The sequence below is a fragment of the Esox lucius genome, chromosome 25 (assembly GCF_011004845.1).
Source record: "Esox lucius isolate fEsoLuc1 chromosome 25, fEsoLuc1.pri, whole genome shotgun sequence".
NCBI classification, from domain to species: domain Eukaryota; kingdom Metazoa; phylum Chordata; class Actinopteri; order Esociformes; family Esocidae; genus Esox; species Esox lucius.
In genome coordinates this window covers 12,750,923-12,766,679 of record NC_047593.1, presented here as the reverse complement: position 1 = coordinate 12,766,679, position 15,757 = coordinate 12,750,923, and the positions used below count along the sequence as shown (strand labels likewise).

The following is a 15,757-nucleotide window of genomic DNA, read 5'->3' as shown; positions in this document are numbered from 1 at the left end:
TTTAGTGGCCTTGCAGTAACAACTGCGTTAATGCCTGGAGGTCCTGCATGAAGTGGCACAAATAATACATCTGTGCTCCTTTGCACCTCAACATTGTCGTAAATGATATCAGTGTGGAACACGACTATTCAGTCGTGCATAGTTTTATAAACTGTGACAATTATGTCTTATGAAGTTACTTGCCTCATATAAGGAAGGTTAAAGAGTAACAATGGAGAAAATAGATTAACTATCCATCCGCTATTCCACTGTGTAGCGACTTAGAGATGTGGAGGATGGGACCTATTGGTCACACTAACACCTGACTCGTTTAGAGGGCTACACTGGTCTCTATATTCTCAGGGTCCAGGTAGGTGTAGGGCAGTGCAAGGTGTGCGTTCCGGGCTTTGATTTCAACGCTGAAGACCTTCAGATCATCCATGAATTCCTTGATATTCTGCAGTATGGCCTTCTCATAGAAATGTTCCTGTGAGAATTGAAAAATGTAAGATGTGTTCCAAATGAAACCCTGATCCAAATATAATCTAGTATGTATGCTCATGGATCTAGAGTATGTACAGAATGAGTGTACCTGTGTGATTCCGATAAAGTGTTGCATTTTGTGTAAAAAATCTTGAATTCCCACTCTGTAGTGTGAGAGAAAGGGTTAATGGGCCCTTTTAATGAATTACACCTGTCAATCAACGCAAATGCAGCAGCAGGTAGTTTGTGCCAAATAGTATTAATAGTGATGTCTATGCTAGAAGAATGTGCCAGCAGTTGTCATAAAACAAAACGTTGGAGATACAAACTAATCAGTTAGATTTAGTTCAGCCTTTTGAACCCAATGTTTTTGTCGAACACGTTCGATTTCTGTAAGAATTGGAAGAAATAGCTGGTTCTGCTAATGGAAGACTGCTCATATTAAAAAGTTGTCAAAAATAGGAATAACATTTTTTCTCCAATATAATACTTTATACTGTATTTCTCAGATTTTATGTACACTAGCAAAAATACATACTAATTTTTTTTTTGTGTTTTTCAATGTGTACGTTTTAAAATATTTGTATGTATTACATTGTGTTTTTATGCGCATAGCAGTGAAGCACCATTTAGTTTAATCTAGTATAAACCTATATATCGATAGGTACCAAAATGAACTAAAATTTCTAAATGATCCCAGTTTCACCATCTTTAAAACATTTCCATGTTAGTTTGTAGAAATTGCAAAAATTAAGGGCCAAAAAGTGAGAAAAATTCCAGATGATTAAATGATAACTGTAACCTGTGCTGGCTTGGGACAGGAACCCATTGATGAAGATATCCTTAATCCAATCCCGCAGTTCGCTATCCTTCTGGACATCTGAGTCACAGGTGTATTAGTGATCAATCACACTCTGAACAAACCTATACACAGTATGGACAGCATGAGCAATGCTTTTGTCATGCACAAGAGCACAAATCAATTTCAAATAAACACTGTGAACCTTATAATAATCTGCCGTCATAATAATAAAAATATATACTATCAAAAACTAAACCAAATGGACAAAAGCAAATAAAGTTGTTTTTATATACATAGAAGCAGTTCAATGTGCTTTACAGGGAAAAACAAAAATACAATATAATAAAAACAAATACTAGAATAAATACATCAATAAAACAAGGGGACTGTAACTACCTTAATAATAAAACAAGGGGGACTGTAACTACCTTAATAATAAAACATAGAATTAGAAAATAGACATACAATTAAAATTAGACAAAAAATAGAAACAACTGGTAGATTCCATGATGAAGCTATAAAAGCTGTATGGCTAACAGTGTGGTTAAGTTTAAGCATTCAGTCATAGGCACATGAAAATAAATGTTTTTAACCTGCATGTAAAAATGTATATGTTTGGGACATGTCTAAGATCTTCTGGTAGTTTATTCCAGTGGTGTGCAGCATAACTGCTAAATTCAGCTTCACCATTTTTATTTTGGACTCTGGGCTCTACTAGCTGACCTGGGTTTATGGATCTAAGAGCCCTGCTCGGTTTATAATCTTCAAACATATCAGAAATGTATTCAGGGCCTAAGCCAATCAGTGATTTATAGACTAAATGCATCACTTTAAAATATATTCTGTAACTGACTGGAAGCCACTGGAGTGATGGTGTGATGTGCTCTGTTCCCTTGGTCCTGGTTAACATTCTAGCAGCAGCATTCTGAATGAGCTGCAGCTGTTTTACAGTCTTTTTGGTGAGTCCAGTTAAGAGGTCGTTACAGTAATCAACTCTACTAAAGATAAAAGCATGGATGAGCTTTTTGTCTTTTTGGGACACCAAGCCCTTGATTCTGGCAATAATAAGATGATAGAATCAGAACACCAAGATTGTAGTGAACACCAGGACCAGAGTAGTGTGGGTCCAATTGCAGAAGTGCAATGGTAGGTTTTATTGTTTACGTCGCACAAGGGAGTAGGCAAGCACACAAATGATGAAGACAGGCAGAGAGTCGGAAACCGGGATATCAGTCCTTGAAGGCGAAGGCACAGGCAGGGAGGAGCAGAGACGCGAAACCGAGAAGCAGGCAAGTAGGTCAGGATGCCGGGTGATCAATCCGCGGAGGCTATAGTACAGGACGGGAGAGACGGCAAGGATATCCAGGGGCAGGCAGGGAGGTCGGTATTCCGGGAAGGCAGTCCGTACAGGCAACGACACAGGTAGAGTAGGCAGGGAGATACACGACGGGGCGGACAAGCAGGTCAAGACGCAGGGTTCTGGAAACGAGGAGAGAGGACGGGACAAGAGGGCAGAGAACACAACAGGCTGGGAATCTACTAGTAATGAGCGCGCGATAGAAGGCTTGGCAGGTCCACTGGGAACAATACCTCACGCTGGAGGGGAGGAAGAGCACAGGTTAAATAGAGGGGTAAACAGGGCACAGGTGTTCAATATTCAGGTGATTGGGATCTGGAGTGTTGGGTGCGTTCATGCGTGCTGGGAAGTGGACTGGTGGCAGGTGCAGAGTGTGGCAGGGAGGAATCGGACCGGGAGTGACGGGAAGACCTCACAAAGATTACACATTTGGTCCCTGGTTTTTAGGGCTTGGGAATCCAGCTCTTTACTAATACTAGTTATTTTATTTTTGTTGCCAAACACAATAATCTCTGTTTTATCTTGGTTTAACTGTAAACAATTTTGGTTCATCCAGACATTTATGTGCTCTGTACAGTGACACAGTGAGTATATTGAGCTGTAGTCAGATGGTTTGAGAGCTATATATATTTGAGTATCATCTGCCTAGCTGTGGTAGTTAATGTTGTTGCTCTGCAGAATTTGGCCCAGAGGTAGCATATAGAGATTAAATAGAAACGGCCCGAGAACTGATCCCTGGAGAATTCCACATATCATAGCCACCCTATCAGATTCATGATTGCCAATAGTGACAAAGTAACTCTGTCAATATTGTAAAGGAAATCTAATTCATGGTGCTACATAATTTTATGGTATTTCTGCAGAGATCTAGTATTTAAATAAAAAAATAAAATCAAACTTGTACACAGACTACCTGTGGACTTTGTCCCACAGCTTGAGTCCATCGTCCCTGTAGTAGAAGTTGGGGATGGACTCCAGACCACGTGCACTGATATCCTCAGGCATACAGAGGGAACTGTAGGTCAATGAGGCCACTGCTTTCTTCAGGAACTCCATCATCCCTGTTCCACCAATACTAAAATGCTTCAAGAAAGGTTGAAAAACTGTTCAAATTTTTTCAGTTGTTGCTTTAGAGAACCTATTCTTTCAATGTTTTAGCTGGGAATTACTTCCACATGTGGCATGTTAGATAAATCAGTATATATTAGCAGTTAATTGTTACACCCCATTCTAATATTCCTTTCAATAGTGCACTGTAACATTAGAACGGAGGGCGGTACCTTTGTGATCAACCCAGTCTCTGATATGAGACTCTCTCTAGTCATTGTGTTGATCTGCAGGGTGTAGCGGAAGTGAGAGATCAGGAGCTATGGAGAAAATATGGAACAATTTGACATGAATTGCACACCTACAAATCTGGAGTACTGTACTAAAACTTTTCCTAATAAATAATCATTATTAACATATTGAGTTGATAGGGAAAGTATAACTCATATTTTAATAATGGTTGAACCCAATCTTTGTGTAATTGCACCATGTACCTTGTAGACAGGATGCACCATTGGCAGGTTACGTAGCGTGGACACAGCAAACACCTCAGCCAGCAGGTGAGCCAATCGTACTCTGAGTCGGTGGGTAGGAAGATCGGGTTGTCAGCTGCTGGCTTTTGCTTCAGCTGAAAATGTAAACACGGGACAAAATGATGGCTTCCTTTATGAATTGGTTATATTTAATATTTTTGTGGGAAGTTTAATTGTGGATTAATTGGTTTGAGTGATGCGTTATATGGTTTATTAAGATGGGATGCATTGAATTATTAAAACAATGGCTAGACCAAAAAGCTTGACTGTTTGAGTCAAGGCAACTTCTTTGGAGTCAGCATTCAAATATTCTAATGCATTTCATAAGGACTTTGATTATATTTGTATTTAATATTACTGTAGACTGTAAATGAAGTGTTACACTATCACAAAGACATTATTTTGTTTTCACTGTTTTCCTTTCAAATCTGTCAGTGCTGGAAGGAATGCACTCTCAGGACATCTACATTGATTGAGCTAGCGTGTCGAAACCTGCACAAGAGTTGCTAGAGCATGACATAGCAAGGAAAGCCAATTTGATCCCAAACCCCCCAAATCCAGACATTGCTGGCCAATTGTGTTGCCCTATGTGGGACCTCTAGGCTAATCCGAGGGCATGTTTCTAACCCAAGTCTCCATATAACACAGCTAATTGCAAGGCATGTTGCAATTAGCTGTTGCAAATGAAATTCTTTAGAATTACGCTATGTTATTTGGTGCATTTGATTAATAAAAGACTGCTAATTCTCTTTGTTACTAGTCAGTGCCATAGAAAATGTTGCTTAGGTAGGTGTTATGAGACTCTGTTTTCGTGCTGTTTTCGGTTTATCGGACTGATCTTCTGACGCCTCGGAATTAACACAGTTAGTGTTTTTTGCGTCTATTGATTAGGATCGGATAATTGAAGGTGTCAAAGGCTTTGGCCAGGTCAATAAAACCATCTGCAAAGTAATGCTTTTTCTCTACAGCTTATATTATGAGATTTAGGATCTTCATTTTGCTAAAGAACGCCCATGGCCAGCTCTAAAAGCTAATTACACTGAAAAGAGAATTCGCCTGCACTCATTGTGGATTATCTGTTTTGTTTACCAGACATTCAAAAATATTTAATAGCCAGGGCAGAATAGATACCGGCCTATTACAGTATGGTACACTTTGAACAGGGGCCTGTCATCTGCAACTCTGCAATCTAGAATAATTCCAGAATTGTAGTTAGTTGTTGAATTGGCAGGTGATGAGGACAGGGATGATAAAAGGACGGCTTCAGAAAGAAAGGGTCCAGATCATTAACCTCATTTATGTTAACTAGATGAAAGGAGAGGGATATTTACTGGGGAAAGCCCTACATGGGATAAAAGCAACACTGGCAGTAGGAGTGGGCATAGCAGAGTTGAATCCATGGCTAGCCACCAAAATAATGCTCTGTAGGAGTTAATAGTGTTTTAGGCATTTTAATTTTGCACTTGTTCCTAATTTCACTAAAGAGTGCAAACTGGATTTCACAAAATCAGGAGAGTAGAACAATTTAGTAAAATCTATTTATAATATAAAAAAAGGGTAGAGTAATTCCCCCAAATTCAGCACCTTTTATGGTTGTACATCCAATACTAAACATTTTGGTATACTGTTTGCAAATCTGTTCATCTCCTCTAATTCTTAACATACAAGTGTAAATGTTTGTCTGTTTGGAGCTAATGTGTGGATAAAAGAGATATTTTGTTTATTTATTTTTAAAAGCAACCACTGTATTGTTCCTGCAATTCAAATAGCATTGTGACGTTGAGGTGATGGACACCTCCGTCATCTCCCGCTTTTCACGGTTTCCAGTCATTCACAATCTCACCCGGACTCATTCATTGTCTTGTCTCCAATCATCACGCACACCAGGTCCCAATTAGTCCTCAGTGTGTGTTTAAATGTTTCTCCTCTGCTCCCCTCACTTGTTGGTTTATTGTTCCTTGTCTCGGTATGTTACCAATCAATGGTGAGTGTTCCGTTTTAGTATCAGCCTTTACTTTGTTTCAGTTGTTTTGTGCTCGGTGTTAGTTTCCATTAAAATTACCACATCGAGTGCCAATCTGCCTGCACCTGGTCCCTCCTCTCCACCACTACAGAGCCATGACAAGCATTCATATATGGACATTAATATATTCGGTAATCCTGAATTCTTAGGGACACACATTAAACATTTCCACCTATCGCCTTTAAGCGCAAGTAATGTGGCATGTATAAATTAGTAGTCTATTACAAGGAATAGAAAATAGCTTTGCAGGTAGTTGCCTATGAATCTGCCTTTGACAGTAGAATTGCATTGATTTTGGCCAAAAATAAATCTTGTGTTACAAAATGTCACAACTCATGAATACTGAGTCTTTAGCTTTAGGTTAATAATATATATTGCAAGGTCAAAAATGTCTAGGGCATCACAGAACATCAGGAGGTTTTGTCACGGACTTCTAATTCACTTTTCCTCAGTGAGGTAGGTACTGGGCAACATTTCTGTCGATTTAGGCGTTACCCTTTTCCAAGAGCTTTGCTAAAGGAAAGCCTTCTGTTTCAACTCTAATGCAGGTTTTGTAAATCAATAATTCCCTCTTATGTGTTATGTACCTGGATTGCAATGGGCATGAGCTTCTCTTTCCCGGGGTCATGTAGAGCAAGCATAGCGGGGCTGCCAAGTAGTGTTGTTTCCTGTTGATCACGTTTGCTTTCACTTCATGCAGGTGCTTGTAGTCAACCAAGAAGATGTTCCCATTCTGTTTGGGTAAGGGCATTAAGTAGTAAGGGAGATGGAGAAATTGAACATCATAACATGGTCAATCCAAAGAAACTGGTACTAACAATTTACAGCACGGCATTGAACTTCGTAAGAGCCAGTCAGAAACCCTCAAACTCAATTCTGGATGCCAGATACATTATTAATTTTTTTGTCACTTATAAGAGACTTAAGGTTTATAGACCTGGGGCACCAGGTGAGTGCATGAGGAAGTAGAACTAGTGAAGGCCAAATGAGGCTTTGTTAGTGTTATTTTAGCAGCAGCACATGCTTGCAGCACTCAGATTTATAGGGCAATATAGTTAACAATCTAGTCTGTAAAAAATATCAGACAAAAACAACATTGGAACGGATATTAAACAGAAAATGACAGTTTAGATTGTTAGCTGTATTGCCAGATATATTTCAATGATGGCTTTTATTTTTTAAAAGAAAATCTGAGTTAGCACTGCTAGCATAATATCCTGGTGCTAGAAGAACGGTAATAAAGCCTCTAATGGCTTTCACTAGGTAGAACAGAAAACCAATTCCAAACCTTGTAGTATAACAGTTGAATGGCTGAACGATGAGTAATATCTGACTGAATTTGTACAAACCTGAATTTCTTCCTTAAGGCTTTTTTTTTTATAAAGGGAAGCCTTCACCATGTCTTCTGCAACAGGGAAGTTATCTGGTAATTTGGTGCAGCGATGGATCATTAAGGGGTTCAGGCCATTCAAAAGCTGGTACTCAAAAAACTCATCCTTCTTCCATTTCTTTTCAACGTACTCTAAAAGAAAACAAAATTAGCATGTGTAAACGTTGGGGCTATATAATACTTAGATGCTAATGTACGCCAACTGAGTTGACCTTACCATAGACTTTTGTCCTGCGGCCATTGAATACATGACTGAGTCCATCCATGCTTTTCCATTGTTCCTTGTTGGTAGACAGCCCTATTAGGTTCATCTCCACCAATCTTCCAGGAAAGAAGAGGAAATTAACATGGAAAATTGTGTTAAAATCAGGATGTAGCATGGATGTAACCATATCGTTCATGCAGCTAAAAATAAAATAGTTTAGGCAAACCTCATTGAGGGTGATGGCATTGTCTAGATTTCTATATTGCACATTCACCCACAGCCCCAGCCAGATTATCCACAATGTAAAACATACCAACAACCTGAACAAGTCTAGGATTGTAAAATCGCATCTTATAATATCTAAATAAACTGAACAAGTTTAGGATAGTAGCATCAAATCTTACAATAATTTCAAATGTTTTTGGAGCAGATTAAACAGTTGAGAGTCAGTGCTTCAACTTACGCTTGTACGCTGGTGAACTTGAACTTGTTTTCTTTGGTGAAAGAGAAGCAGACCTCATTTGGGAGATCACAAGTTTTGTCGACTTTAATGATGTTAGGCAGTCCGTCTAAATAGACGCCCCATCTGAAAGGAATACATATGGGGCTGTGAATCCAGAAAAACATTACGCACCAGTGGTAGCTTTGGTGACTTGCACAACACTGACTGTGAATTAGGGTTGGGTTTTTGGATTCTGTTTGAAAATGTAGGTATATCTTTTTGTTGGAACTGATCCGGCTCTGGATCTGGCCCCTCACTGATATGACTGACGGCGAATCAGCAGCTCCTCCTTTCTCTTCTCTGTTGCCTCAGGGAAGGTCTCATTGAATATCAGCTTGCCTATTAAACAAAGCAGTAACAGATTTTCCTGGTTGTTTTTAGATTTGTCAACATATTAAGAATGGCAACTGTTTTTAATACCATTACTCTGGCAAATTACATTCAGCCAGCTGACAAATATGGAATGTAGAATTGGTTTATTACTGGTTAAAGTCTTTGTTTGACGTCCACATCTAGATGAAAAGTGGAACATATTTTCTCATGTCTTGCCTGGTGTACCTCTGACCTAAAGTATGCCCCATCTAAACCTCCCGAGCCATCCTTTTACACAGTCCACCTGGTCATGCCGATCTTTACTTTCTAGTTTTTTTTCCTAGTCACTTCGCTTAAACATCTGCATTTCTTGCTCTGGTAGTGCGGGGGCTTTATAAAATATATTTGATGTACAACTTACCGATCCTTGGCATGCAGTCTTTAGAATGTGTCTTTGTTTACTTTCTCCTGTGGTGCCAGACAGTTGAATGTAGATACTGTTGATTGTGCCGGCATTCAGCATATTCCGTTTAAAAACTTCCAGTTTGTAAGTCACCATGATGTTTCTGACAAGGAATACTTCTACATGAAAGACCATCATATTAGACAAAGAGCAGTATGCAGTAACGTGAGCACTCATTTTGTCCATTGTAACTACATTTTTGAATGTTTTCATGTTTCGTGTATGTGTCATACAACAATATGTTGCTTAGTGGTTATAGGGTCTATTCTATTTTGACATTTTCTTTTTCATTATTGAATTCACTTATGTGGATGATCTACACTCACCTAAAGGATTATTAGGAACACCTGTTCAATTTCTCATTAATGCAATTATCTAATCAACCAATCACATGGCAGTTGCTTCAATGCATTTAGGGGTGTGGTCCTGGTCAAGACAATCTCCTAAACTCCAAACTGAATGTCAGAATGGGAAAGAAAGGTGATTTAAGCAATTTTGAGCGTGGCATGGTTGTTGGTGCCAGACAGGCCGGTCTGAGTATTTCACAATCTGCTCAGTTACTGGGATTTTCACACACAACCATTTCTAGGGTTTACAAAGAATGGTGTGAAAAGGGAAAAACATCCAGTATTCGGCAGTCCTGTGGGCGAAAATGCCTTGTTGATGCTAGAGGTCAGAGGAGAATGGGCCGACTGATTCAAGCTGATAGAAGAGCAACTTTGACTGAAATAACCACTCGTTACAACCGAGGTATGCAGCAAAGCATTTGTGAAGCCACAACACGCACAACCTTGAGGCGGATGGGCTACAACAGCAGAAGACCCCACCGGGTACCACTCATCTCCACTACAAATAGGAAAAAGAGGCTACAATTTGCACAAGCTCACCAAAATTGGACAGTTGAAGACTGGAAGAATGTTGCCTGGTCTGATGAGTCTCGATTTCTGTTGAGACATTCAGATGGTAGAGTCCGAATTTGGCGTAAACAGAATGAGAACATGGATCCATCATGCCTTGTTACCACTGTGCAGGTTTGTGGTGGTGGTGTAATGGTGTGTGGGATGTTTTCTTGGCACACTTTAGGCCCCTTAGAGCCAATTGGTCATCGTTTAAATGCCATGGCCTACCTGATCATTGTTTCTGACCATGTCCATCCCTTTATGACCACCATGTACCTATCCTCTGATGGCTACTTCCAGCAGGATAATGCATCATGTCACAATGCTCGAATCCTTTCAAATTGGTTTCTTGAACATGACAATGAGTTCACTGTACTGAAATGGCCCCCACAGTCACCAGATCACAACCCAATAGAGCATCTTTGGGATGTGGTGGAACGGGAGCTTCGTGCCCTGGATGTGCATCCCACAAATCTCCATCAACTGCAAGATGTTATCCTATCAATACGGGCCAACATTTCTAAAGAATGCTTTCAGCACCTTGTTGAATCAATGCCACGTAGAATTAAGGCAGTTCTGAAGGCGAAAGGGGGTCAAACACAGTATGGTGTTCCTAATAATCCTTTAGGTGAGTGTATGTCAGTATGGAATATACGCATAACATGATGCTGTCATCTAAAACAGATCACCAACATTCACTTTAAATGACTGGCCTGTGTTACAGTGAGAATAACTTCATCCAAATCATGCATTTGATCGGTAACAAGCCCATTAAGTTATAACGGGAGACCATACAGCAACAATCTAAATGTTAGCTTGAATGTCAAACTATGGGGATAAATGTAAAACACCACAAAAGGGGGTGAAACCCTCTGTATTTTCCGATATTGTTGTGGCAGCGTCATGTTATCGTTGAGCTGGTCACGTGCAGTTGGTCAGGATACACAGAAAACAGCCAGGGGATGAAGAAACCTCACCTTTAGTCTTTTGAAAAGGAATCCTAATGATTGGTCCATTGGTGACGCTATAGCAAGATCTTTCTTGTGCGCCCCGGCTCCCCTTACAGGCCTGGAAATGTCTTTTGCTGATAAACAAATTTGCCTAAATGGCATCTAATGTCTGTCAGACATTTTACATTTTTAGAAAAACCTTCAGCCGTAAGGCCAACATTTCTGATCATATTTGTTTTAAATTTGAGGGTGACTTTAGGCAAATGAATCCACACCATGTAGTGTTAGCATGTTTGCTAATCCTAATTAAGTGTATTTACTTGTGAACCAATATTAAACATATATTTGTTCGATTTGATGTGCCTTCAAAGCAGTGAACGTTACAGGGTGGGGGCAGGCTTGTATGAACTATTCTGTAGCTCGGTGTGTGCTGTGTATATTGATGTTCAACCCCGCAATATGTACTGTACTGTTCTGCTGGTCCAGACTGTGTACATCGGGTTAGCATTTGGTAGAGATGGGCTATGGTTTGGTAGAGATGGGTTATGGTTTGGTAGAGTTGGGCTATGGTTTGGTAGAGATTGGCAGACCAAAAGATCTAATCGCCTTGTTTGCTATAATGAGACATGTTGGGACCTCAACTGAGCCCTTCTTGGTGCTGTTGGTGGTCTAGAGGTGATTGTAAATGTGGACAGTAGCAGAAACGGATGTCTGTAGAGTAGAAGTTGAGTAGGTTTTTGCTGTTATTTGGCTGTTTGTGGATGGGACTGCATGTAAGAAAGGGGTTAATGAATCCACTGCAACTACAGTATATTTTCATTTCCTCTTTCTTTGAGACAGTTACACTCATTGCAATGCAGAAGACACAGTAGAATAGCTTTCCAACTCGGTCATGATGTTTGAAGATTGCATTCCATTAATGATTCACAACCAAACTGACTTCTTGAGCAATAACTACATTTGCCCTAAGAATAACCTTAAAGGGTGTACACAGTTGTAATGACTGTTAGCATTGCATCCCCCACACACCAGGTTGTGTAGTTTGTGTAACGACCAGCTTATCGCAATGGCCACCCGTTTGGATCGTCTGTTACGTGCTCGTCGGAAACCTGCAGGACGCACTCCTCTAACCCCATGGAGATGGACTCGACCCGCCTGTCACGAGGAGAGAGGAGACGTCGCCTGACCATGTGTCTGTGCCTTCACTGCGGGGAAAGCAGACACCTGATCTCTCAATGCCATTATCTACGTGGTCCTCAGTGCTCTTAGAAGGCTTCTCCTTCCTTGCCCCCAAAGGTAGGACTCACTCTCTCTAGTCTCACGTTATCCAAAAATGTCCTCACCTTTAACGTTGCCCTGATTGACTATTCCGCCTTGAGTCCTACGGCGGCCTTAATAGATTCGGGGGCAGCAGGGAATTTTATTGATGAAGGCCTGGTGCGCTCGTGGAGCATACCAGTGGATCCCGGTATTGGCTGTGGATGGTAGGCCCATCAGCAGCGGTAAGATCACAGAGTGCACTACACCATTGACTATTAGACTGGGTGACCATCACACAGAACGGCTCAGGGTGTATAATATTCCATCTCCTACCCATCCTGTTGTGCTGGGTATGCCCTGGCTGGTGAAACATAACCCCACCATTTCCTGGCAAGATCGATGTGTGTCGCAATGGTCACCCGCCTGTGCTTCTAGAGGCCTTTCTGTGCCCATGTCTATACAGTCCACTTCCATTGAGAGTCCTGATGAAGCGGTGGTCTTATCAGAAGTTGTACCACCGGAATACACTGACCTGCAGGAGGTGTTCAGTAAGAAGAAGGCCTCACATCTGCCTTCGCACCGCACCTGGGACTGTGCCATTGACCTCCTCCAGGACGCGGAGTATCCACAGAGCCACGTCTACCCCCTTTCCATAGCAGAAACCGAGGCCATGGAAACGTACGTAGCCGAATCCCTGGCACAGGGATACATAAGGCCCTCCACCTCACCCGTCTCTTCCAGCTTTTTCTTCGTCAAGAAGAAGGATGGGGGGTCCGTCCTTGTGTAGATTACCGCGCTCTTAACAACATCACGGTAAAGTACAAATATCCGTTACCTCTCATACAATCTTCCATCGAAAGATTACACGGTGCCAAGTACTTCACTAAGCTAGATCTATGCAGTGCGTACAATCTGATCAGGATCAGAAAGGGGAATGGGTGGAAAACAGCCTTCAGCACCACTTCGGGTCATTATGAATACATGGTGATGCCCTATGGTCTGTCAAATGCTCCCTCTGTGTTCCAAGCTTTTGTCAACGACATTTTCAGGGATTTACTCTGCTCATGTGTTCTAGTGTACATCGATGATATACTCATCTACTCACCCTCATATGACTCCCACGTGCAGCAAGTACAAGAGTTGCTGAAACGGCTGTTGCGCCATCATCTGTATGTGAAAGCGGAGAAGTGCCTCTTCCACGAAACGTCTGTGGCCTTTCTGGGCTACCAACTGACAGACACCGGGCTGGACATGGCTGTTGACAAAACGGAGGTGGTAAGAACCTGGCCGGTACCCGCTACTATAAAAGGGTTACAACGATTTCTGGATTTTGCTAATTACTACCGGCGCTTCATCAGGCGGACGCCTCCGAAGTAGGACTCGGGGCCGTTCTCTCACAGAGACAAGGCACGCCACCCAAATTGTTCCCTTGTGCCTTCCATTCCAGGAAGCTCAACCAAGCGGAACAAAACTATGATGTGGGAGACAGAGAATTGCTAGCGATCGTGGATGCTCGCAAACACTGGAGGCACTGGCTGGAAGGGGCCCGATGTCCATTCCGGGTGTGGACAGATCATCGCAACCTGGCTTATCTGAAGGAGGCCCGGCGGTTGAATCCCAGACAAGCCAGATGGGCCCTGTTCTTAACCCGCTTCGATTTCACAGTCCCATACCGACCAGGCACAAAAAATGGGAAGGCTGATGCGCTGTCGCGCATGCATGACGAAGAAGAGAGGCACATTGTGGAGACGCCAGTGATACCCCCCTCGCGCATCGTCGCACCCATCCAGTGGGAGGTGGATACGGAAATACAACAGGAACAGGTGAGACACCCCCCACCTCCTAACTGCCCTCCGGGACGTCTCTATGTTCCAGAGATCTACAGAGATCAGCTTTTGGTCTGGGCACACACGTCTCCCACCACAGGCCACCCAGGCATTCCGCGCACCTTGGGCACGCTGCAGACAAAATATTGGTGGCCCCAGATGTCCCAGGACGTCCGCCAGTACGTCTCTTCCTGTTCGGTGTGCGCCCAAAGCACTACACCAAGACACCTACCCTACGGTAAGCTGCAGCCCTTACCTATCCCACAGAGACCCTGGTCCCACCTGTCTGTGGACTTCATTACTGACCTCCCCGTATCTAAGGGTTCTTTGAGACAGTTACACTCATTGCAATGCAGAAGACACAGTAGAATAGCTTTCCAACTCGGTCATGATGTTTGAATATTGCATTCCATTAATGATTCACAACCAAATTGACTTCTTGAGCAATAACTACATTTGCCCTAAGAATAACCTTAAGAAAGGGTGTACACCGTTGTAATGACTGTTAACATTGCTTCCCCCACACGCCAGGTTGTGTAGTTTGGTAGGAATTCTTAAGGTATTTCTTTTTTTTCCAGTTGAAAACTTTAATGACTTTGCAAAGGATAAATAATTTCATTATCAATTATATTTTTATAGTTCTATCAATAAAACTAAACTACTGTCAGGCTTTGTGACCAGTTAAGAAAACAGAAAAAACATTATAAAAGTATAATTTATCCTAAATATTTCAACAAATAAATATTAGCCAAATGGCAGTTACCAAAGAGATTGTTACATTAGAGTTGTAAATGGTATGATTCATAAGAATTATAGAAAGCACAGTTGGGATACACAGATCAACAAATGAAGTAAAACAATTTTATGAAAAAACTCAGCACAGGTTATACTCAATTCTAAAGTCAATAAGTCACATAGAACCCATCTATTACAAGACAAACGACAGAATGTTGTATCTACAGTCAAAATAAGACGTTAGGCTTTCTTACCCAAATAAGATGCAATAAATCAGATAAGACAATAGTTGTATTGTACTCAGGCTTTTATATGCGACAGAAAGCAAACATAAACACATGGATGTGGAGACCTTTTTGGCAAATAGATTTTTTTAAATGTATTTACATGTAAAAAAACAGAGAGTTCATCCTAATAATAATCAAAGTACTGCAACCATACATCCAACGCCAATAAATAACCAAATGAATAGAGCAACAATGAAGGCATTTTTGTTTAGGTATTGGGTCATTCGGATGAATATTCTGAGCATCTCCATCTAATCTAAAATATGTTACCCCTTTTACGCACATTTTGTTCTTACACCTACTCAATAAAATCAGATACTGTGAGATATAGCTATTTAAATGGAAAACTCAATGTTTGCCCTGGAGATCAATTAGTTCTTGAATCACCATAAAGTGATAACAGCCTAGTAGTCAGTTCACCTCCATCTGCGATGCATATTATATGAAGTGTAACCTGGAAAACACATAACTAATTAAATGTATTGATGCAGTGTTTTTCTGACTGATTTGTTACATGATTTATGCACTCTGGCGATGTCTCTCTCCCTCACGTCAGGGTTCTCCTCAACTCCGCCTCCCGGAAATCAAGCTTGTATTAGGCCAGCGATGAAGCTCAAGGTGTGCCCTCTTCTTTCATATTTACTTGGCAAGTGAGTTTATCTAGAAAATGGCAATAAAGTGTCACTCCTGACACACTTGTATAA

The 15,757-nt window shown here is 41.3% G+C and overlaps 1 protein-coding gene across 1 annotated transcript; it reads right to left on the bottom strand.

Moving 5' to 3' along the window:
- Positions 1–310: 310 nt before the first annotated feature.
- On the bottom strand, positions 311–7,880 carry LOC105021070 (hydroperoxide isomerase ALOXE3-like). Its single transcript, XM_034290911.1, is given in 10 exon segments — positions 311–466; positions 2,722–2,743; positions 3,535–3,704; positions 3,902–3,988; positions 4,163–4,233; positions 4,236–4,296; positions 6,812–6,844; positions 6,847–6,957; positions 7,574–7,746; positions 7,832–7,880. Coding segments are annotated over 10 exon segments (933 nt in total).
- Positions 7,881–15,757: the final 7,877 nt, after the last annotated feature.